General features: G+C 43.8%; 1 protein-coding gene and 1 long non-coding RNA gene across 5 annotated transcripts; both read left to right on the top strand.

Moving 5' to 3' along the window:
* The first annotated feature begins 6,907 nt into the window (after positions 1-6,907).
* CLTA (clathrin light chain A) lies at positions 6,908-20,164 on the top strand. Of its 4 annotated transcripts, XM_068668017.1 has the most exons (7): positions 6,908-7,170; positions 12,779-12,816; positions 14,665-14,782; positions 15,823-15,934; positions 17,359-17,412; positions 18,644-18,679; positions 19,728-20,164. In XM_068668017.1, the coding sequence occupies exons 1-7, from the start codon at positions 6,957-6,959 to the stop codon at positions 19,897-19,899; spliced, it is 744 nt and encodes a 247-aa protein (XP_068524118.1). In that variant the 5' UTR covers positions 6,908-6,956; the 3' UTR covers positions 19,900-20,164. The 4 variants fall into 4 exon arrangements, with proteins under 4 accessions (XP_068524118.1, XP_068524120.1, XP_068524119.1 ...); XM_068668019.1 differs by lacking the exon at positions 17,359-17,412; XM_068668018.1 differs by lacking the exon at positions 18,644-18,679.
* Positions 7,188-11,352, top strand: LOC137848676 (uncharacterized). Its single transcript, XR_011091475.1, has 2 exons — positions 7,188-10,036; positions 10,628-11,352. It is a non-coding gene; the product is annotated as an uncharacterized lncRNA (long non-coding RNA).
* Positions 20,165-21,432: the final 1,268 nt, after the last annotated feature.

Genomic DNA, 21,432 nt, shown 5'->3' with positions numbered 1-21,432 from the left:
TTTCATAGCCAGGAAAGTTTCCTGATAACTGAATCTGTACTAGTCCTTCCCACCAGTCAGTTACACTTAGCACTGTTGGTGTGGATACAAATGCAGGCACAGCTTTTTTAGCGGTGCTGAGCCACTAGAGATCTGAGTGCAATACAGTCCCATTTTATCCTACGGAAACATTTACATTTTGTGTAATGGGTAGTACATACTTTGTATGTTTCTGAACAGTTTCAAGAGATAGAATAAAAGCTTAAAAGTGTCTTGCAGGTATTACTAAAACACCCAGTAATGGGCCACAGTATCGTCTGAGGAATTAGAGGGGGTTGCAAACCATAGCATGGACAAACTGAATGTAAAGGCTGTAAAAATAACTAGCCACTTATTTATAACTAGTCACCTCACACGCATTGTTGGATTAACACAGAATGCATATGAATGCTGGGAATAATGAAGTTCCCCACAAAATTTGCAGATTGAAAGAGCAGTTCATTAGGAAAATATTTTTTAATTGTAATAATTGGAGTGACTTCTGAAGCAAACCTCTGAAGTGCTAGGTCTCAGTGGATGTCAGTTTACACTCCAATATGCTATGTGTGCTTATGAGACATTATGACAAGTAACCAATATGTTTTGCAGCTCAGCCCAAAGCTCCAGATTTCTCCTCAGCATTCAGTAGGTGCTCCGAGTGCTCCCTGCACAAATAACTCGCTGGCAGCTCCACAGAACAGGCACACCCCTCCTCCTTGGGGCAAGTTCCTTCTGCAACCACATGGTAAAGAAGCAGGAAAAAGATGCCTCCGGAACACAAATAATTAACTTCTGAAGTAGTTTTACTATAGCAGAATGCAGCTTTGCCTGTCAGAGTCTTAACAAGACAAAGGATTGAACCCCTGTATTTATTTATTTATTTATTTATTTATTTTTAAATCTTGCATTAAAGCAGTGGAACAGGAAATAAAAGGAAATGCAGCTATACATTTGTAATTCTAATGTAAAGCACAAAAGCAGGAAACAGATAATGAAAGTACAGAAACTGTGGAACAGCAAGTGAACTGTTCCAACTCGGGCAGTTTTATACTACCACCTCCTAGAAGCTGCCAGAAGCTTTGATGTTGTCGTTTTTGTGCAGGCAGTAAAACTCATACAAAATGGGTAGGCCTAGGACCTACTTACTGATGTCAGATATCGGGAATTTTTCAATCTCTTTTACCCTTGATAAGGGTGTGGCAACACCAGTTACAAAATTGTTTTTCATGAACCTCTGCGTGATGTCTAAAACCTGGTTCTGTTTTGTCTTTTATTTTGGTGAGAGCCACCTCACACTGAGGATTTTATGGATTTGTTTTGGCACCATAATGAGAAGTAAACTTTTAAGGCCAACGAGAGTGTGATTGTTCTCACACTGATAGATGGTGACTTGTAAAATTGATTTTTTATGCCATAATGCTTTATTCAGGAATTACAGAGCTTGAGACAACAAGTGCATGTAGTTTGAGCATTCTGACATGAAATGGCTTCTACAGAGCCGTGGAGATCAGAGGGCATGACAGAAGACCTCTGAAAATGGTTCTCGAAGCAGGCAGTGTGCTTGCAGCTTTGACAGGTTGTAGGAAGACAATTTCACGATGGTTCAGTGTGATGATCATTTTCCCACAGCAATTTCTTTCCAATATCAAAATTCTAAACTGCTTAAGTTTCTCAGTGGATTGTAAATTTTTGTTCTCATCTCCTCGGACTATTGGACATTGGCTGCACAATGCTGGTGGGTGTTGGCTTCCTCCGGCCATATCAGCTGCCTTATCCTGTTGTGTGACTGCTTCTTTGTCCTCTTTGTTATGTCTAAAGTGGTCTTCCCTGCTCTTAAGGCTGTACTTCTTCAGTAACCAGAAGCTGAGATGAATCAGTGAGATGTTTACAGTTTTGTGGCCTGTTTTCAACCTGTGCATTTTCAAGGTCTTTGGAATTATCCCACGCTTAAACTCCGTATCATAACAAAAGACACCTGGCACTGACCTCCAGTCTGCACTGCAAATTCGCACTAGCTAACAACAAGCCTAGGAGTTCACCAGCTCTTGCAAAGCTAGCGTTAGGTTTCTTACTGGCAACAGCAGCGTGGTTATTGTTGGGCCACCAGACAATAGTCACAGGCTGTACGCCTACTTGTGGTGATAGCAAGAATTCATTCCCTGTAGATTTTTTTTTTTTTTTTTTTGTAATTTCAGCACAGCATCTAAACTTCAAACTCCACCCAAGATTATGAGCATTTCCATTTTGCTCTGGGCACTCTTCTCTTGCCAGTTTGAAAGCAAGCCTGTGTATTTTGAATGAGTCTAGACGTGCTAGCATCTCAGTACAGTACAGTAATGATGGGTGTATAGTGTCACAACATTTTGTAGATGTTAAATGACTGTAAGCCAGGGAAGGGCTGCTCAGACTGAAGAAGAGGAAGCTCTGGGGTGACTTTATTGTAGCTTGTCAATACTTAAAGGGGTCTTATAAAAAGAAGGAGAGTGACATTTTGCTCAGGCTGACAATGACAGGACAAGATGGGAATGGTTTTAAACTAAAAGAGGGTAAATTTAGATTAGATATTAGAAGGAAATTCTTCCCTCAGAGGGTGGTGAGGCATGGGAACAGGCTGCCCAGAGAAGCTGTGGATGCGCCATCCTTGGAGGTGTTCAAGGCCAGGCTGGATGGGGCTTTGTCAAACCTGGTCTGGTGGGAGGTGTCCCTGCCCATGGCAGGAGATTGGAATTAGGTGATCTTTAAAGTCCCTTCCAACCCAAACCATTCTATGGTTCTAGGATTCTGTATGAAGAAGAGGAAGTCTGAGACTCAATAAAGAATTTGGAGGGATTGTCTGGGATAGTGTGCACAAAACAACTGTGACTAGAAGCTGGTAAGGGTAACAGAAGTGGAAACTGCAAAGAAACAGAACAAAGGATAAATTAGGGAACAGTGAGAGAAGAGAGTAGGACTGCCTGATACTGGGTCAGTAAGCTGGGAAGAATGCAGAAAAGCTGAAGAGCTGAGGAGGCCAAGAAGTTGCTTTGAAGGGTGTGGGACAGAGTAGTGCAGGAGTTGGAGGCTGAATAGAAGGAGAGCGGTTCCATGAGAAATGCTGCTGGGAACAGCAGCTGGAGGGACTGAGTCATGAAACTGAAGAGCCTTTCCATAGTGGGATGACTGAGGTGAGGCAAATGGACTGGAAATGTGGGATCTGCATGAGAAGAAGGCAGGAGAGAGGCATACTGGAGGATAAGGAACTGATGGTGTTAAGCATCCTTTTTTTTTTTTTTTTTTTTTTTTTTTTTTTTTCCCCTAAAATGTCACAGGAGAAAGGCTGTGAGCCACTAGCGCACATCCCAATCTGGTGAAGATTTTGAATCTAACCGGAGATGTGCCATCAGCATATTTTCTCCCTCCTTCAGCACAACTGTCTGCTCCTCCTTCAGTTATTTCCTGTGCTGAAGTAGCAGAGGTCTAAATGTTCCAGCCCTGTGCATGTCTCTGGGACACACTGCTTTCTGATTCGACAGTGCACATGCTTGGGGCTAATGACACAAAGCACATGATTAGGGCTATAAAAAACTCCAAAGATAAGGGCTGCTAGTTTTAAGATTTTTTTTCAGTTGTTTTTGCCTCTTTTAGCATACTTACTATAGAACAGTCAGCAAAATACCCTACCCCAAAAGGAGTCTTTGCCCCAGGTTGTACCGGTTGTAGTGAAGGTGACTGTCCTAAAGTCCGTATGTTACGTGTTTTAGAGGATGGGAGACTGAGTGATCAAAGCTTTATGGAAAAGAAAAGCTGGTTGCTATGTGTCCCGGTTTCAGTTAGGACAGAGTTAATTTTCCTCCCAGTAGCTGGTAGGGTGCTATGCTTTGGCTTAGTATGAGAAGAGTGCTGATAACATGCTGATGTTTTAATTGCTGCAGAGCAGTGCTTACACCAAGCCAAGGACATTTCAGCTTCTTGCTCTGTCCTGCCAGCAGGCAGGCTGGGGGTGCAGTAAGAGCTGGGAGGGGACAGACCCAGGACAGGTGACCCCAACTGGCCAAAGGGGTATTCTGTACTGTATGGGGTCACGCTGAGTAATATTTAGGGGTGGCTAGCCAGGGGAGTGGGGTCAGCTGCTTTGGTATTGGTGGGGCATCGGTCAGCGGGTGGTGAGCAATTGTATTGTGAATCACTCGTTTCCTACCCATTATTATTAGTAGTACTATTATCATCATTACTGTTATTATTATTATTGCTATTATTATTTTCCTGACTTAATAAACTGTCTTTATCTCAACTCACAGGCTTCACCTTCCCGTTTCTCTCCCCCATCCCAGCAAGGGAGCAGGGAGCGTGAGCGAACGGCTGTGTGGTGTTTAGCTGCTGGCTGGGTTAAACCACAACACTACGTTGAGTCAGTGATGATTCCCACAGCCTTTGCTGAAGATTCGCTGGGTGATGCTGTGCAAGTTACTAATTTAAGCTTTTCACAGAAGATTTCAAATTTGAATTCCTCACTTTATGTCTGCGTGATTTGAGGCATTATGATTTAGTCTATCCAAGTGCTGATTTTGTGCAGCTACAAATCAATAGAAGTGTGCTGAACTACACAATGATCATAAAATACCAGTCTTTGACATCTCTAAATAGGCATTGGGAATAAATAGACACTTTCTACCCTCATCTCATTGTATTTTAGTTCTGCCCTGTGTGTGTGAGTGTACTCTCTGTAAATTGAGGACAGGGAGGGGAGGAGTAGTTCTCTCTCTCCTTGCTGAGAGGTGTGTAAAAGTAAATTATTACTTCAAAAATCCTCCACACCCCTGTGAAAGGTGCAAAGGAGAGGCACAGGGGAGCAATGAAGAAATCTGTTGTCAGAGCAGTGTTTGAAAGGTATCTAGTGCAGAAAGCCTTTGTGACATGCAAAAAAAAAGACACATTGAGAATAAACTTAGAAATACTAATTAGTGTCAGAGTCCAGGAGCCCAGCAGCATCAGCTTAGCCTGGGGGCCTCAGTCCTGCCCTAGCGAGAGCTGGGACAGTTTAACCTGGAGAAGTGATGGTTCAGGGAGATCTTACCAATGTGTGTGACAGCCTGATGAGGCTGCAGGGAGAAGGAACATCCAGGATCTTCTCCCTAGGGCCTACTGACAGGACAGGAACCAACAGGCACAAATAAACATAAAAATATAAGAGCATTCAATCTGAACACAAGAAGACACTTTCTTACTGTGAAGATGGTTGAACAATCAAAGAGATTCCCAGAAAGGCTGCATTCTCCATCTGGGGAACTACTGGACACAGTCCTGAACATGGAGTTCTTGGTGATGCTGCTTGAACAGGCATGTCAGAGTAGACAACCTCAAGAGGTCCCTTCGAAGCTAAACAAGTCTGTGATTCATCTGCCACTTCTTTTGATACAAAAAAGCAACTCCTAATGTCTTGTTCCTTACAAAAACCTCTACATTGCATTCTATTCTCTGGGCTGTTTAGCCTCCGTCATTCCATTAAAAACAAGGTCTCATAACCTCATGATCCTCAGACTTCAATTTCATGGTTTTACATCTGTCAGTTGTATCATTTCAAGCATTTTGTGCCCATCATTGCAAAGATGGCTTCTATACCACTCCTGCCCTGCCTGTTGTCATAAGACTTTTCTGTTTCAACAGTCTGTCCCTCTCTCTGTACAGTTTGTCTTTGTACACCTCTGAGCTTCCCTTAGGCACTGAACAACCTCTGTCCTCTACACTCTACTTATTTGTTTTTTTTCTGAATACCATGCACTGGTTGTGGGGGCCTTGTAGAAGGCGACAACATGTCTGTCAGTGTGCATATGAAGTAAAGGCGAGACACTTCAGGCCTGCTCGCCTGGCTGGCGAGCCAGTGCTCCCCATGGAGTACGCCTCATGCTCTCAGCTCCATGTGCCTCTCCGGCCCGTTCTCCTTGGCTCCTGTGACTTGTGGAGGTGCAGCAAGCAAAGTAGCTGTCACCTTTCAGACGCAGGAGTCTAGTTGTAAAAGATTAGGTTAATTTAAATGGAAAAAAAAATGATTATTTTTTTCAAACTCCTGTCTGTAGCTTGGTGGTTGCGAGCCACCAGCAGGTCGAGGGGGTCTTTTCATTGATTTCAATGGAGTTGGAGCAGACGCCAGGCAGCGTGTGTGTGCCCTGCCCTTCTCATCAGGGGAACCACCAGCTCCCCGCAGGGAGGCTGCAGCTGGAGAGGCTCCCTGAGAGCCGCTTCCTGCCCAGATGTCAGTGGACGCTGCCTGTCTCATCTGCATGCTGAACGGGTTAACGGGCAGCTGAAAGCACTTGCAATTTTACACTTTCTGTGCTGGAGAGGTCTGTTCTACCAAATCTTTAATTTCAGGAATCGAAACTGTTCTCGAATAGTCAATGGGGATCCCGTCACGCTGTTGAAATCATTTCCTTAAAGTGCTAGAAGTGACTGTATTCCCTTATTTTGGTTAAGTGCTTGGAAACACCTTGTGAAACAGAGCACGGTCGGTTTGGGAATGAGACTTATGCCTCATCCCAGCGCACAGAACAGGGAGAAGCTGCTCTGTACGGGAGGTGTTTCGCAGTCTGGTGATTGTTGGGTCTTTTTGTTTATTTATTCCCCGGCCGAACTCTCCTCAGCGTGACACAGTAATTACAAAGGGCGCTTAAAATAGCGCAAAAGGCGCAGCGATCCCAATGGAGACCCCCCCAGCCCCCCCGCTCCCCCTCAGGGGCAGCCCAGCGACAACGGCCACTCCCCTCAGCCCTCCACCCCCGCGGTGGCGGCCGTTAACGGCCGCCAACTGCCGGCCCCGCCCCCTGCCTCGCCGCCCATTGGCCCCTCCCCGGGGCGGTGCCGCCCTCCCATTGGCTGCGGCGGCGGCCCCGCCCCTTCCGCGCCGCTGAGTGGCCGGGGCGCGGTGCCGGAAGCCCATTGCCGCTGCCGCCGCCGCCGCAGCAATGTCGTCGTCGGAGGCGGAGGCGCTGGGCGCCCAGGCGGCCGGGAACGGCAACGGCACGCTGCTGCTGGACGGCGCCGAGGAGGACCCGGCCGCCGCCTTCCTGGCGCAGCAGGAGAACGAGATCGCGGGCATCGAGAGCGACGAGGGCTACGGCATCCTGGAGAGCGGCGAGGTGCCGCCCGCGCTGCAGGCCGCCGACGGGTTCGCAGCCGGTACGGCGCCGCCTCAGGGCCGGCCGCGGGGGCCCCGCCGCGACCTTCGTACCCGGCGGCGCGGCCTGCCCCTGGGGGGGCGGTGCGGGACTCGGGAGGAGGTTGGATCGGAGGGTTTGGGGCGGGGGGGTGCGAGGGGGGTCGTCAGGAAACTATCGTGTGCTGGTAGGTGCAGCTTGGCTCCCTTCTAGATAGGGCAGAAACATCGCACGGCTCCCCCTTCCATACACCTCACACCCCACTTTTTTCCCCCCCTCATAAAGCCCTTACCTACCCTTTACCTTCAAAACAGATGCCAGAATATAAAAACAGCTCTGTGAGGACTGAGTGCTTTAAGGGAAGTTGTGGGATGCTGGCCTCTCCCAGCTGCTAGAGCCATCTATCCCCACCGCCTTCCCCAAACGTGTGCAGTGTGATTTATTCTCAAAAAGTCAGCTCGCTAAATGCTTCCAGATCGGGTTGAAATGTGAAAGTAGTTAAGCTGTGTTTGAAGAAGCAAAACTGCTATTGGAGAACTTGTAGAAAAAAGGTAATCATAATGGATACAATAACTTGACCTGCAAAGTCTAGGTGTGATCAGTATGTCGTCTTGCTGCTTGACATGTCTCGGGATTGTGTTTGTCCTCTGGCCTGTTACATAGGCATAGCAGATTGTGCTTCTGAACCTTTGGTGGTCTTCTTTTTAACACAACCTTCATTTGTTCATTGTTGGAGCTTGTACTCTACCAGTTAAAAAAAAAAAGTGCAGATTGCAGCAATGCAAAATGTGCTTGTTCAGCCATGGGGACGTATGAATTAATGACTTATGTTGGCATTTGTCTTTGGGATTTCTTGTGATCTAGTCAGCATCCTAACAAACATCAGACAGCTCTAGTCCATGCTAGTTTATTAAACAATTTTGTAATTAAGTTAATTGAATGCAATTTTCTTCTTGATTTTATTATAAGTCCTTAAGTAAGTCCTTAAGCACTGTGGTTAGGGATTTGTGGATTTACTTTTTTTAACCTTCTTGAACTCCTGACATATGGATCTGCTGCTGGATAAATTTTCTTATTGATAGCACGGCAAGAGCTGTAGCAGAGGCAACCCTCAAGCGGAGTTTGAAGACCTTAACTAGATCTTAACTTCAACTATTGAGAAGCAGTCACAACTCCATGTAATGTACTTCTGAGGGATGTGCTATCTCACACAACAATGTGTTTACACTGCAGCCTGTTTAAAAAAAAAAAAAAAGAACAAAACAAAAACATTCACAAGGACAGTGGTGAACTCCAGGAGCTTATGCCCCTGCAAACATGTATTAGTGTGTAGTCCTGTTAATTGTAGTTACATTGAATACTGAGTGAGTATGGGGGAAATGGCAGAATGTTGCCAGGCTCACTAGGTCTCACAGAGCACCACTTCATAGTGCTGTGGTCAGGCTGGACTGCTGGCCTGTCCCATTTGACCACTTATCATGTAAGTAGCTGTTCTGTCAAGCTTCCTGGGCGCATGAAAATTAATCTCGTTTTCCCTTGAAAGGGGAAGCATAATCACCACTTCAGAAGACAAGATATTATAAATAAAGTAATATAAAGCTGTTGTCTAGGTATTAGTATCTTGGTCTCTTGTGGGATCCCCTTCTCCGTGATAAATCAGTTACAGCAGTTCACTTGCAGGGTCCTTTCATCAGGAGTGAATGTGTTTGGGTTGAAGTGTCTGCCTTTTGGACCCTGTGTGTCAGTGTAAAGATCCCATGACAGCTTGTCAGGTAGTTTCTTATTGAGAAGAGCATTCAAAGGAAAGCGTTTTTGTGTGTTAACAATAATGAAAATATTACTCAAGTTTGATGTACGCTGCCTAGTCTCAAACAGCTTCAGTTTTGAGCTCTGTCACTTTTATGTGAACTTGAATGAATGATGCCTCTCCACCTCCGGGAGAGGCTCATATTCCTCTCTAGGAATTAAGGAACTTAATTGCATTTGGTGGTTTGTCCATAAACAATAAGAGCTCATAACATTTAATATTCTCTCAGGGACTGAATATGAATTTGCTTGAAAATATCATTAGGGAAAGAATTGTTTCCTCCTTTCTCTATTTAGCACCACAGACCAAATGAGTTGGTGGCTGTTGATACTTCTTAACAGTTTCAACAGTCAGTGCTGTAGATTTTGTTCTGCAATCACCGTCTTTAGGCTTCAAGATACTGTAAGATAGCATTGAGAAAGGTGTAATGTATTTGGAGAGGTATCTATATTGCTTGTATTTGCAATTTTGTGGTTATAGTATGTGATTGTGAATTTCATGGTAGAAAAATCTATTTTGCCTTTTATAAGGGAATGCTGTGCCTACTGGAAAGTTTGGCACATTGTTACTGCACGTAGAGGTGTGCAGCATTACTGCCTGGAAGTGTGATCTAGGATCAACCTATTAAATATATTGGAAGTGACTCTAAGTATTTTCGCTGTGACAGCAGCCTAGAACTAACAAGGAAATAAGCCCTCTTCCTGATCCATTTGTCTTTATCTATTTCTCAAGCCTGCGTGTGAGATAGAAAGTGTATTTTTTTCCTCAGTTTCTTGCATCACTAACTTAAAATCCAACAACCAAACCAAAGCAACCACTTTTTAGAAGATTGTTTTTATAGTCTTATGGATGAGAGATAGGTGAAAGGGAAGTTACGTTCTTCAGTTTTAACAATTGCTGCGAGCTCACTTGAAGTAGCAGTGAAGAAGCAGAATACTCAGTGTCTAAAACGAATATCAAAAGTAGCTTGTAAGTACTACTTTTATATGTATAGTCATACTGAAGTTGATTTCTTCTGCATGCAGGACATTGCCCAAAGTGTAGCCAAATACAAGGACTTCAGGAGGGGCAAATCCATGAGGTAGGAGCTGCTTGGACTTGTTACAAGTGATAACTCTACACAGTCCTGCCTCTGACACTTCTGGTAGCACACATCTATTGCATCAATAAAACTCAGGGAGGCTAGTCAGTAAGGCTAAGCAAATGGTTTTATACCAGACAGGGTGTAATATTACTTAAAAGCAGTTCCTTGCAGTAGCTGATGGCCATTACAGCAGCTTGTTTACTGTCCACATTCAGTATTAAGTTAATATGAAAGGAGGAGCATGTCAGCTAGCCATTGGCTAAACCTGTCTTGGAACTGGCCTGTAGCTCTTGCGTAGTTCTACCAGAAAGAGCTCAATGCTGAAGGAATAACTTGTATCCAAATCCAGGGTCAACTGTTTGGTCTGCCCTGTTAAGTTGCGTTAACTTCCTTGGCTGTTCCTTTCAGCTAGAAGCTTAATCTGCAAATTTGCTGCTTGTTGACTTGTAGACCTAAAGGGACAAAACCGGTGTGTTCCTCTTCAGGCTACCCAGTCCTTTCTTCAGTAAGCTGTAGGACATGTGGAGGGCACTGATGCTAGCTGTATGTCTGGCAAGCTTGGCTGCTGTTTGTCTCCTGTCTCTGCAGATTGCTGATACGGCTGAAGCTCTCACCACGAGCCCAGACTCTGAAAACCTCTGGGAAATAGCTGTCTGGGAAGCTGGTTACCCCGTTGTCAGCACCTTGCAGAACCACAGAGGCTTGGACATGTTCTGTGCTTATCTCAAGTCCAGAAGCAAACACTGAGGAATGTGGGATACTTATTCCTAACTTTTTTTTTTTAAGTGTGATGTTAACTTCATGAGCTTTAAGATGCAGTACTGTGTTGGGGTTGGATGGACTCTGAAGCCAGTAGAGAACTCATTGTTCATGGTTGATGAAAGCATGATAGCGATAATGGTATTTAGGCTTTGTCTGGAAGAAGCCAGGTACAAAAAAACATATTTGGTTTGGAAATCTGGTATGTATCTAGCTTTGCTTACTGAGATTAAGTAATTCAGACTGAATTACACGAACACCAAGACTGGAGAGCTGAAAAGAGAATATTTGACCATTGGTTCTGTTCCAGTTAGTGTGCTTGTCTTGGCATGTGATAGGATGTTGATACAGAACCATCTCATCTTCAGCTGGCAGTATGCACAGTCAGCATGCTGACTCGGCATCTTAATCACAAGTTCTAGGGAGCTTAAAACAGATGGGAAGTTTGTTTTAGTATTTTTAATGCTTCTGACTCGTGTACTCTCTGAAAGCACTTTCTGCAGCACCAATTAGCTGCTGTTTCCAAGCAGAAGAAAGCAGTCCTAAGACAAACACATCTGTTCCTCAGCTGCAGCTCTCAGCAAGAATGTTTTTCCTTTCACCTACGTGGTCTACCAGCCTGAGCGCTAAAGACATTGATGAATGCTTTCTCTTTGTTAGGGTAACAAGACCTACTTGTATTCTCATGGTTCTTTGAAAAATCTTCAAGACTAAACCCACTTGCCTAGCTGGTGAGTCTGTGCTCCCCATGGAGTACGCCTCATGGAGCAGCTGCCTTCGTGCTGGAGAGGAGAACCACCTCTAGTTAAAGGCTAACCTGTTTTGGGTGTCGAGGCAACCAAATTCTGCCTGCAGAGTGACTGTCTGAAGGGGTGAGCTGCTCTCTGCTTCTCCCAGGTCAGGCAGAGTGGGCAGCTGGCTGAGCCAAGCTGCTCCCGTCAGAACGAGTTACGGACCCTGGCTTAGCTCTAATTCCAGCTCAGCAGAAAAAGGTGAACAGCTGTGGCATGTTTAAGTGGTGTGGAGTGTCAGTGTATTTCCTTTGTGGGTTGTAGTCATCCTAGACCTATTCAGCAGCGTTGTTACTTGCAGCTGACACTGCCCAAGTCAGCACGTGCTGGATATCATGTGTGAGGCGAAGCTGTTAGCGACATGACTTATTTTACACAGACAGGTGTAACATACCAGTATTCCAGAAAGGTGCCTTGCTGAGACTTAGCAGCTACTGAAAATCTTAGTGCCTTTTGCATAGTCTGGTGATTTAAATGGTTTTGTAAACTCAAATGTTTGTTTCAAAATTGATGTTCTCACATCTTTGTTTCAAGATGAAATTCTGAGCTTCCATGGCAAAGATTGCAGCTGGTCAAGTTCCTCAGGCTGCACTGCCAATGTCGCTTTGGAAGGAATAATGCTGCAGCTGAAGTAGAGAGCTATAGAACATGATAGCAAAAGTTAGCTGAGTTGTTTTTTGGTAGGAATGTTAGCTATAACTTCTGAATTAATTGGGAATCAGGAAGTATCCAAATGATGCTAATATTTACAAAGCGTCGCCATACTGGATTGTTAGTTTTCCAGGTTGATGGATGAGTAGGTCATGCTGCTTAGCTACTGAACAGTTGTCTAGTACTCATTTTTGAAGACAGGAGAGAAAGTGGGAATAATTTGTGGACATTCCCTGTAGCAGCTGTTCAGTAATACTAGTTCTGCTCTTCATGTGGCCTCTGGTGTGATCCTGTGGTGAAGAGCTGTCTTTGTATTGTTGGTTTCAAAGGATGATGGCTCACTGTCCCTTGTGCCCCTCTGGAAGAGGAGTAAAAGTGCAGAGATAAGGAAATGACCCCGTGAGGTATCAAGTGACAAGCATTTACGTAACTCCCACATTGGATACTGCAGTATAGCTTTCCCTACAAGTTACAGTAGTCAATAAATCCAGTGGTATTGTTTTTCTCAAGTGGCTAAACTACAGTTATTTCTTTACAGGTGCAGTTGATGGAGTGATTAATGGAGATGTCTATCAGGTAAGGTAGAATTAGTCTTTATTTTGAATGTGCTGTTCTGCTGTAAGCATTTTACCTCAGAATAGGCTCATGCTTCCCATTGCCCTTATCTAATTTGCTTGTACCTCATGTCTGAAGAGGAGCTTCTATTCTGATAGCTCATCTCATGTTATGCCCATATTGTGCTCTCCTCTGAGCTTGCAGTCAACTTAAATCAAAATGGACAGCTGCTTCATGTCTGAACCACTCTGAGCAAGTTGACATGTTGTAGGATGGCTTAACATTGACTTGCCACTGGCTAATAAACTGAACAATGCATGTTCTGACTACTTTAAAGCAGAGATTTCTAAATTGCTTTTTTTTTAAGGATAGCTCATATATCCTGGTTCTCTTATCAGCCCTGGTCTTATAAGGAACTGATTGAAAACACTGCACACTTCTTAGTGACATAAAGTTGCATGAAACTGAACTGCTGGCTAGATAGCTCTTTTCGTATTATGAAAGCATATTATGCATGGTAAACAAAAGGAGATGCTTGCTTTATCAGTGTCAGGAAAAAACAGGGCATGTTAAGGCAACTGCTGCATTGTAGCTGAATTTAAGACAAGTTTGGCTAAAGCATGGTTGCTTCCTGCTGTGGGAGTTGCTTGGATAGTGCTGCTTAAGTGAATGCTTGGAAAGGACACAGCGTATGAGCTATTTTTCCATAGACTTTTAAGTGAACACAGACTTCTGGAGACATAAGCTACTTTCACTGCTACTAATATTTTTGTCCCCACTGTTGCTGTGAGATTGGTAGGAAAACTGCTTCTTAATGTTCCTCTGTGCCTAAAAGGTAGATGAAGTATTTTGATTACTTGCAGTTCTAATCAATTGACTGCTTTATTTGATGGAGCCTCCTCTTAATGTGGAGGAACAGACTGAATGGGCTATATGTAACTTCTTTCAGCCACCTGTAACTCATTTATCCCTGTGACCGGCCAATTTATTTTGTTTTGAATTCAGTGTGAAACCTGGTGCTGTTGTACCAACCTTCCTCATTATCTTTGCAATATTCCTTCATTTTGAGGACTATAAGAGGCCCAAAGAAAGCAGGATGTAGCCACATCTGCCATGAACTGCAATCTAGTACTATCAGCAGTGGTATTTCATCTGTTCAGAGTAGAGTGAACCAGTAAAAACTGCTGGAGTATGCTCTGCAGCAAAAAGCACCATATTCATTAGTTTTGGAAGTCTGGTGCATTAATAACACTATTCATTACAAGTCTTTGAACTATTGTATGGTAAAAAGTATGTTAGTACTTGCACTGTTTTGTTGCTTAAGTGTTAAACTGTGTCCTGTTTAACATAGCTGCTTACAACAATACAAATTCTGTAATTCCTTTGACTGATATTAAAAGCCAATGTCCTTCAAGGTTTACACGTTTTTTCTGAGGCAGACAAATGCAAGTTACAGAGAACACTTTAAACTCCTGTGCACAAAACCAATAAAAACTGAAAAATTACTGTTATAGCATGTATTTAAGGTGAAATGAGCTGCAGGATCTGTAGGCCTGTGACTGCATGCTGAGGCACTAGGCACTGTCTTCTGCTTTCTTCAGGCATAGAGCTCTGGCACAGTTTGAATTCCTCGTCAACTTGAATTTGTTTGATCCTAAATTCCCAGAGGCAGCCCTGTATTAATTTGCATCAATCCTGCTGTAATTTGTGGCAAGGAAATTTTCATTGTAATGGTGAAGATGTGGTATAGTGTAAGATGAACGTCATGTGCTCAGTTCAGATGGTCTCTACTTTTATGTAGCTTGCAGGCAATTACCTGAAAAATTCAGCTGTAATGAGTAAATGACGTGATTATTTCTTCCCTTAAAGGAGAGTAACGGTCCAACAGACTGCTATGCTGCCATATCACAAGTAGATCGACTGCAGTCAGAGCCAGAGAGCATTCGTAAGTGGAGAGAGGAGCAAAAGGAGCGCCTGGAGCAGCTTGGTAAGGAGGGTGTTTGTTGCTGTAGTGTTCTTGCTGGTGACTCAGAAGTGGCAGTTTCTCCAGAAGGTGAACTTCTCAAACTGGGGTTTCTAGCTCTTCAGAGCGTAACTTGCCTCTTGAGCTTGAGCAGGAAGCTTGGGGGATGAGTCTTCCGGTAAGGAGACTGTTAATAGTGGTGTAGGTGGGATCCAGCAAGCAAGTGTATCGCTGAACCTTGATCCAAGAATGTTCAAGGGGCTTGCCCTTTAGTAACCAATAAGCTGTACCTCAGTCCTGTAACAGAAAACTATCAGCTTTTATCAGCAGAAAACAGTGAGTTAATGCAACAACCATCAGCACTTGTTTTTCTTTTTGCAAGGGAGAAGATTGCTCTTGCTCTTTGAGCAAGGGAGAAGAATTTTGTCATGGAGGCCATCTGTTATGTAGCTTTAACCTAATAGCTAACTTAAGTAATGGACTTGTAACTAAACCACATTATCAAATTAAGTGACACCTACCTGTGGACAGCTTTTAAGAGCCACCAAACTGGTGTGCTTTACAGTTCGGTTTGGGAGGAGACACTGCCTTGAAACTGTTAGGAAAACTTTGTATACAATGTGATTCCAGATAGAGCTGAGCCTGTTGTTTCTCTTCTGTACTGGTTATAGCAGATGAGTTTGTCCTGAACAAATGGGCTGGGTGTAAAAGCAAGCTGAGTGTCACGCTCCCTCACTTTGTCTAATGCAGAGGCTTTATTCTAGTACTACTATAGCAAAGTGACTGTTTCTGAACAGTTTGCAGACTTACTGAATCTGAATTAGTCTATGGATTCTTAGCCTAAGCTGAAGTAGGCTGTCTGCAACACAGGCATTCTGTTTAGCTAAGCCTCTGAATTCTGAGGGCATTGGACTTATCATGGCATAAGTCAGAAACCTTCTAACCCTTATTTGAATGGATCAAGCAACACTCTGCATTAGGGTGCACTCTGAACGATCAGCTGAAATGTCTGCAAGATCTAAGTGGAACAAGTGTGTCTGACAGATCAATTCTTAAATCTTTAGATGCTAACTCACGAAAGCAGGAAGCAGAATGGAAAGAGAAAGCAATAAAGGAGTTGGAGGAGTGGTATGCCAGGCAAGATGAAAAGCTCCAGAAAACAAAAGCCAGCAACAGGTAAGATTTCTCCAGCCATTTGAAGACCTATGCTACTGTGAAAGTAATTGGGTGGGGGGAGAAGTTAGAATGTCTAGCACTAATCCTTCATCCCACTTCAGTAACCTCTCTAATTAAGAGATGGGTGTCCAGTGTTAGACTCTTCTCTAAGTTATCTTAAAGTCTAGATGTTGTGTCCAAGAATAGTAAGTGAAAGTGTTAAGATAATGAACCAGAATATTTATGTCCTTAGGACAAAATGTTTGAACTTGGCCAGATATTATCAATCTGCCTCCTTATTTGCATGTACCTGGCTGCACAGGTCTTCAGTGACTACCATGCAACTAGCAATCTTACTTGCAACCTCTCAAAAACACAGAAGTGGCCTTCTAGTTACTCTGCTGCCACTTGTTCCATTAGATATCTTAAAACCTCAGACTGTTTCATGTGGAAGTGTTTGAGAAATACACAGAGTACTGCTAGTGAAGAACTAAATGATGACTATTTAAAATATTACATTTAAATTAAAATATTAAATTAAATTAAAATATTACATTTAAGGCTTGAATTGTTATGTGCTGTGGAGCAGAAACTAATGGCTTAGCTGCAGTCTAGTCAATTCTTACATGTTCCTTAGAAGCTCCTTGCAGAATTTTGACTTCTGCCTACATAAAGGTAAATATGATAGTCCTGACTTAGATCTTCACTTCTGACTTAGGGCTGCCAGTGTCATTTTGTCCACGTAATCATCAGGGCTACTTTATACATTGGGAACCCACAGTCATCAGGCTGAACTGTTTTTTGAAATGCCGTTTTTCCTATCTAAATTGCCAGCAGGCTTGTCAGAAGTAGTCCTAGTGTAGCTAGGACTACTAGACTTCCTAAAGGAAGAAAGGAGGCCTATGTATCCTACTAAATTATGGATTTGATGTTTTCATTCCCTGAGGTACAGTTTTTCTGATAGGTTGAAGAGGAAACAGGATTGCCGCTCGTACAAGCAGTGGCAAGATCTCATGATATCCCCATAGCTTTATCTTGATGCAGTTTGAGCTCATGGTGTGCGTTCAGGAGAAAGGCCCATCTAACGAGCTGCGATCACAGAAGCACAGCGTTTCTCTGGGGGTGCTTGATATTCTCATCAGCCTGGTGAGACCTCCCTAATTAGTCTCTGTCCACTGGAGGTAGTTTAATGCTAACACTGGGGCTAGCCCTAGGCTAGCTGGTCCCAGTTTCTTAGGTTATAGAGCTTTTATGCTGCCCCTGTGAGTCAGTGGCCTTACTGGTACATTCTAGGTGGTGGAAGTGGCCTCCCTGTGAGAGTGAGGTCTAGGCAATATGAGATTAATGCACTTTTTAAAAACTGCCTTCAGCTGTGTTCTGTACTTCTCATCCTTATCTCTTTTCTCCTGCCTGCTTGCCTGCCTGTTGGACTACTTGCTACCTAGGGTGGCAGATGAAGCTTTCTACAAACAACCCTTCGCTGATGTGATTGGTTATGTGTATGTTGCTTAACTACTAATTCTGTTTGCTAGTAACTAGGTAATGAGGAGGATCAGACATGGTGCTGAATGACCAAGTGTGACTTCTGCTGAATATCTCAGGCCAGTAGAAGCTAGAATACATGAACAGCCTCTACTTTCACACAGCACTTAATGCTGCAGGTCAGAGTCAGTTTTCCTGTGGGAATCTGCACAACACCCAGCACCTTTAAATTAAGTCATGTAGTACACATACCACTGGCATTTTGCTAGTGAGTTCAGTAGTCTGTAAGGTACAGTACTTCACAGTTCACTGGCTTTATAGGCCAGTGAATGCTGCTTAGCACGATGCTTTGTATGTACGGGTTAATGTCACATGTAGCCTCATGTGGGTGCTGTATTTAGCTACCACAGTGAAGTACAATGTTTAACTCTGCATTCTGTGTAGTAGGCATTGTGCTCCTGGTCTGTGCCGTTTGCCTATATAATCAGAAAAATATTCAAGCAAGCCTTGCATGTAATGCTCTGCAAACCAAAGAAGATGGGAAGGACTCAGCTGCCAAAAATCAGGATAGAAAAGGTGCCTGTAGAACTTAGGGTGCTGTTAGAACAGATGAGAAGGACAAGAAGGTGGTATTGGAAAATCAGCATTAGCTGCTGGCAGAACATTTATGAGCACTTATTTGTAGACCTGTTGCCAGACTAATGACCAGTGAGAATTCAGCCATGACTTTCAAGCCCCAGTGAGTATGCGAGTTTCTGCAGGGTGGAAGGATTGCAATGTTCATTGGCTTGTTCATGTCTTTTAATTTCTTCCCTTAATTTGTAGACTTGAATTGAAAGATGGCCATGTCACAGATTCTAAGGTGACACCTTTAGAAGGTGTACTGGTGAGCCATGGTGTGGCCTTGAGTGCATTTATATTGAAGGTCCCCTGTGGAACTTATTACCTAATTGTAGATGGATGTAAAGCAAGACTTGTGAAATGATGGATTTACAGGTGGTGTTTGACTTTGTTCTGAAGTCTTCTGGAGCTGACTTAGACCTTCTAATAAAACACTTATTTTCCTGTAGCCATTGCAAATGCGCATTGCAAGTGCTGCAGAATAAAATTGGCAGCATGTTTCCTGAATGTAGGCCGAGCTACTAGTGCATGTTGAGCCAGCTGACCATCTGCATTAAACTCATTCTCATTTTCTATATCTGACTTAAACTTTCTCTCCTTGTTTCTTTTCTTCTCTTCACCTTTAAGCACAAACATAAATCATCCTTGCTACAGCCTAGAACAGTTAAGTAAAAAATCTTCACTGCCCCTTAAAAGTGTCATGTCACATAAAGTAGCAGTGTTGTAGTGACCCTTGTCTTCGGTGGTGTCTGTAACCTTACCATCCCTGTGAACAGTGCTGAACCCTCATGGGAGAGTCATCCTCACTGCTTTCTCTGTACCGCTTGTTGGAGTAGATGGATTTGGTTTGATCTCTCGATGCTTACTGCTCTTGCACTCAGGCAGCCACCAGGGCCCCACAGATCACCTAAACTGGATGCTGGAGTGTTACACATGCATTGAAGCAATGCTGTTGGCAGCATAGAAAAACCAAAAGGATACCGCTGGGAAGGCACTGTCACTAACCTGTCCGTGTTGCAAAAAGCCTCCTTAGAGTATCCTTCGGGTGAGAGGGAGCAGATGAAATGTGTTTATCCTGCTAGCTGACTCCAGATGAGTCACCCTCTCTGCCAAGATGTGCTTTAGACTACAGCACCCAGAGGCGTGGGATTTGTGACTTAAATTCCTTTTGATTCATGCTGTTTCACGACAGCATTGGGAATCATCAGCAGATAGTTTTTTGATGGCCTGGAGGCCTTGGGGCTGATCTAAATCCTCAAATGGAATCTGTTGTAAGACGTGCTTGCAGGGAACTGTAAATTTCTAGTTGGCAAGTGTCCAAAGCAAGCCATCAAGTGGCAGAGGCTTCAATAGTTGAGACTTGGGCATTTCTTCATAAATACATGTAAAATGCCTACATAGGAGTACCTTGCTTCCTGGCAGTTTGTGTGGTGACTCCTGTAGGCAAAGACTCGATAACTACTCTTAAAACCAAACACCTGTATTCCAACATTTTACACAGCAATCCTCTGCACTGCTTGTGCACAGCATACTATTGCAACCTACTTCCATCTCCAGGGTTGGGGCAGTGGGAGCTTAAATAGCCATAATGTTCACAAGCAGCTGTCAGGTCACATTTCTTACAAAACATACTGAAAGAAACTGCATCCTGTAAGAGGGAAGGAGTGCCTTATGCTGGGCATTAACACGAGGTGCATTGCGTTGCTTTCAGGGCAGCTGAAGAAGCCTTTGTGAACGATGCAGAAGATGTATTTCCGGGCACTGAGTGGGAACGCGTGGCTCAGCTCTGTGACTTTAATCCCAAGTCTAGTAAGCAGGCTAAAGACGTGTCCCGCATGCGTTCAGTCCTCATCTCACTCAAGCAGGCTCCGCTGGTTCGCTGAAGGAAAGCACAATGGAAACACTACAAATGCAATATCTTAACCTTACTCAGAGAAGCTGTGTTTGCAGTAATTGGGTTAATTGTTTCAATGTTTTTTTTGGACCAAACCTCATGATGTATCTAGAGCTGATCTTTGTTTGATTGCATGTTCTTCCTCATGTTTCTTTTGTGTCTGGGAGGACCTCCAGAACTGTAGCCTCTGTGCTGTTTGCACTGAGATGTCACTTCCAAAAGTACTGATATTAAAGATCTGTTAAACTGCAAAATGTGTTGACTTTGGATGAATTGAGAAGTTGTCCTGCACCTTTTCCACGGGGAGTCTTTACATTGTGTGTGAGTAAACATATCTATCAATTGATGGGGATTTTACTGTGCTGGTGAATGACTAGCCAGCAGCCAGCCACTCCTCCTGGTTTCTTAGAGGAGTCCTGCTTGTCTCTGAGTGTTCTTAAAGCTCCTGAGAGCTTTAGTTAAAACTGCTTCCTTATCCAATTTATTACACAAGACAGGAGCTTTGGGAAACTGGAGCAGCAGGCTTGTTAAGGAGCTTATTTCTCTTTTAGTGGAACTGAGGACACTACCTTCTGCAGGTAAGCAGTTCTGGGTAGTCTTCTGCTAAGTGATTCACTCCAGATACAGATCTTTGGCTAGAAATGCAGTACAGGGCACTGAACAGTTAAAGCTGCTGACACTTCTGCTTGTTAGACTGCCCATTTCACTGAGTAAGTATTCAACACTGGTTCCATATGCAAAGCTCTGCTGCGTGGAGGCTGTCTAAGCTGAGCTGTCAAGGAGGGAGGCAACGCTGTGCTCTGTGGTTGTAATGAAGTTGTGTGTCTGCAACTGTGTCCTTGTCCATACTGACTTGCAGATGCTTTTATCGTGGTGCTGGACAGGAGATTCAAAATGTGCTCCTGCTGCTGCTTCTGTACCAACTAGACTGGAGCTCTCCCAAAGTGGTTTGAAACAAACACATCCGCAAAGTTTGTCCTGTTCCTTCCTTGGCTCTCCAGCCTCATTCTGCATTCAGAGGAGCTGTTTTCAATCATTTTCTGGCAGATACAGCACCTTAGCTAGTGTGTAGGAGGGCTACTTTAATACATTCTGGCATGAGCTGGAAGCTTAGTACAGACAGTGTGAAGGGGGCTCCAGATGCTGACTAAAACTTGCTGAGTTGTGGAGTTGTTGCACAGCAACTGGTTTATTAGCAGCTCGTTGCCTTGGTGGATAATACACTGAAGAAATGGTTGCCAGTTGGGCCTCTAGTTGAAGTATGCTGTGTCCTAGCGTTAACTACAGTAGCTGGGACTGTTCTCGTGTTTGTGAGTGTGCCCACAAGGTACAGCTGAGCAGTGATGGATGAAAGTGATAGCAGACTACAGCTGTGAAAGCTTAATACCGTACAAGATTAAAGGAAGAAAATATTTTCTAAACTACATGGGAATTCCACAGGTGAGTTTTAAAGGACTAGCAAACAGAGGAAGCTCTTTGAACACTGATACAAGGTGCTAGCCTTGACCAATTATGCATTCAG

This window comes from Anas acuta, chromosome Z (assembly GCF_963932015.1).
Source record: "Anas acuta chromosome Z, bAnaAcu1.1, whole genome shotgun sequence".
Classification (NCBI taxonomy): Eukaryota; Metazoa; Chordata; class Aves; order Anseriformes; family Anatidae; genus Anas; species Anas acuta.
The sequence above is the reverse complement of the archived record's forward strand: the minus strand, read 5'-3'. Positions and strand labels throughout refer to the sequence as shown.

Coding starts and splice junctions, on each gene's coding strand:
- CLTA (XM_068668017.1), top strand. CDS start 6,957: ATGTCGTCGTCGGAGGCGGAGGCGCTGGGCGCCCAGGCGGCCGGGAAC. Junction 7,171..12,778: donor CGCCGACGGGTTCGCAGCCG/GTACGGCGCCGC, acceptor ATTTCTTTACAG/GTGCAGTTGATGGAGTGATT. Junction 18,680..19,727: donor CCTTGCTACAGCCTAGAACA/GTTAAGTAAAAA, acceptor CGTTGCTTTCAG/GGCAGCTGAAGAAGCCTTTG.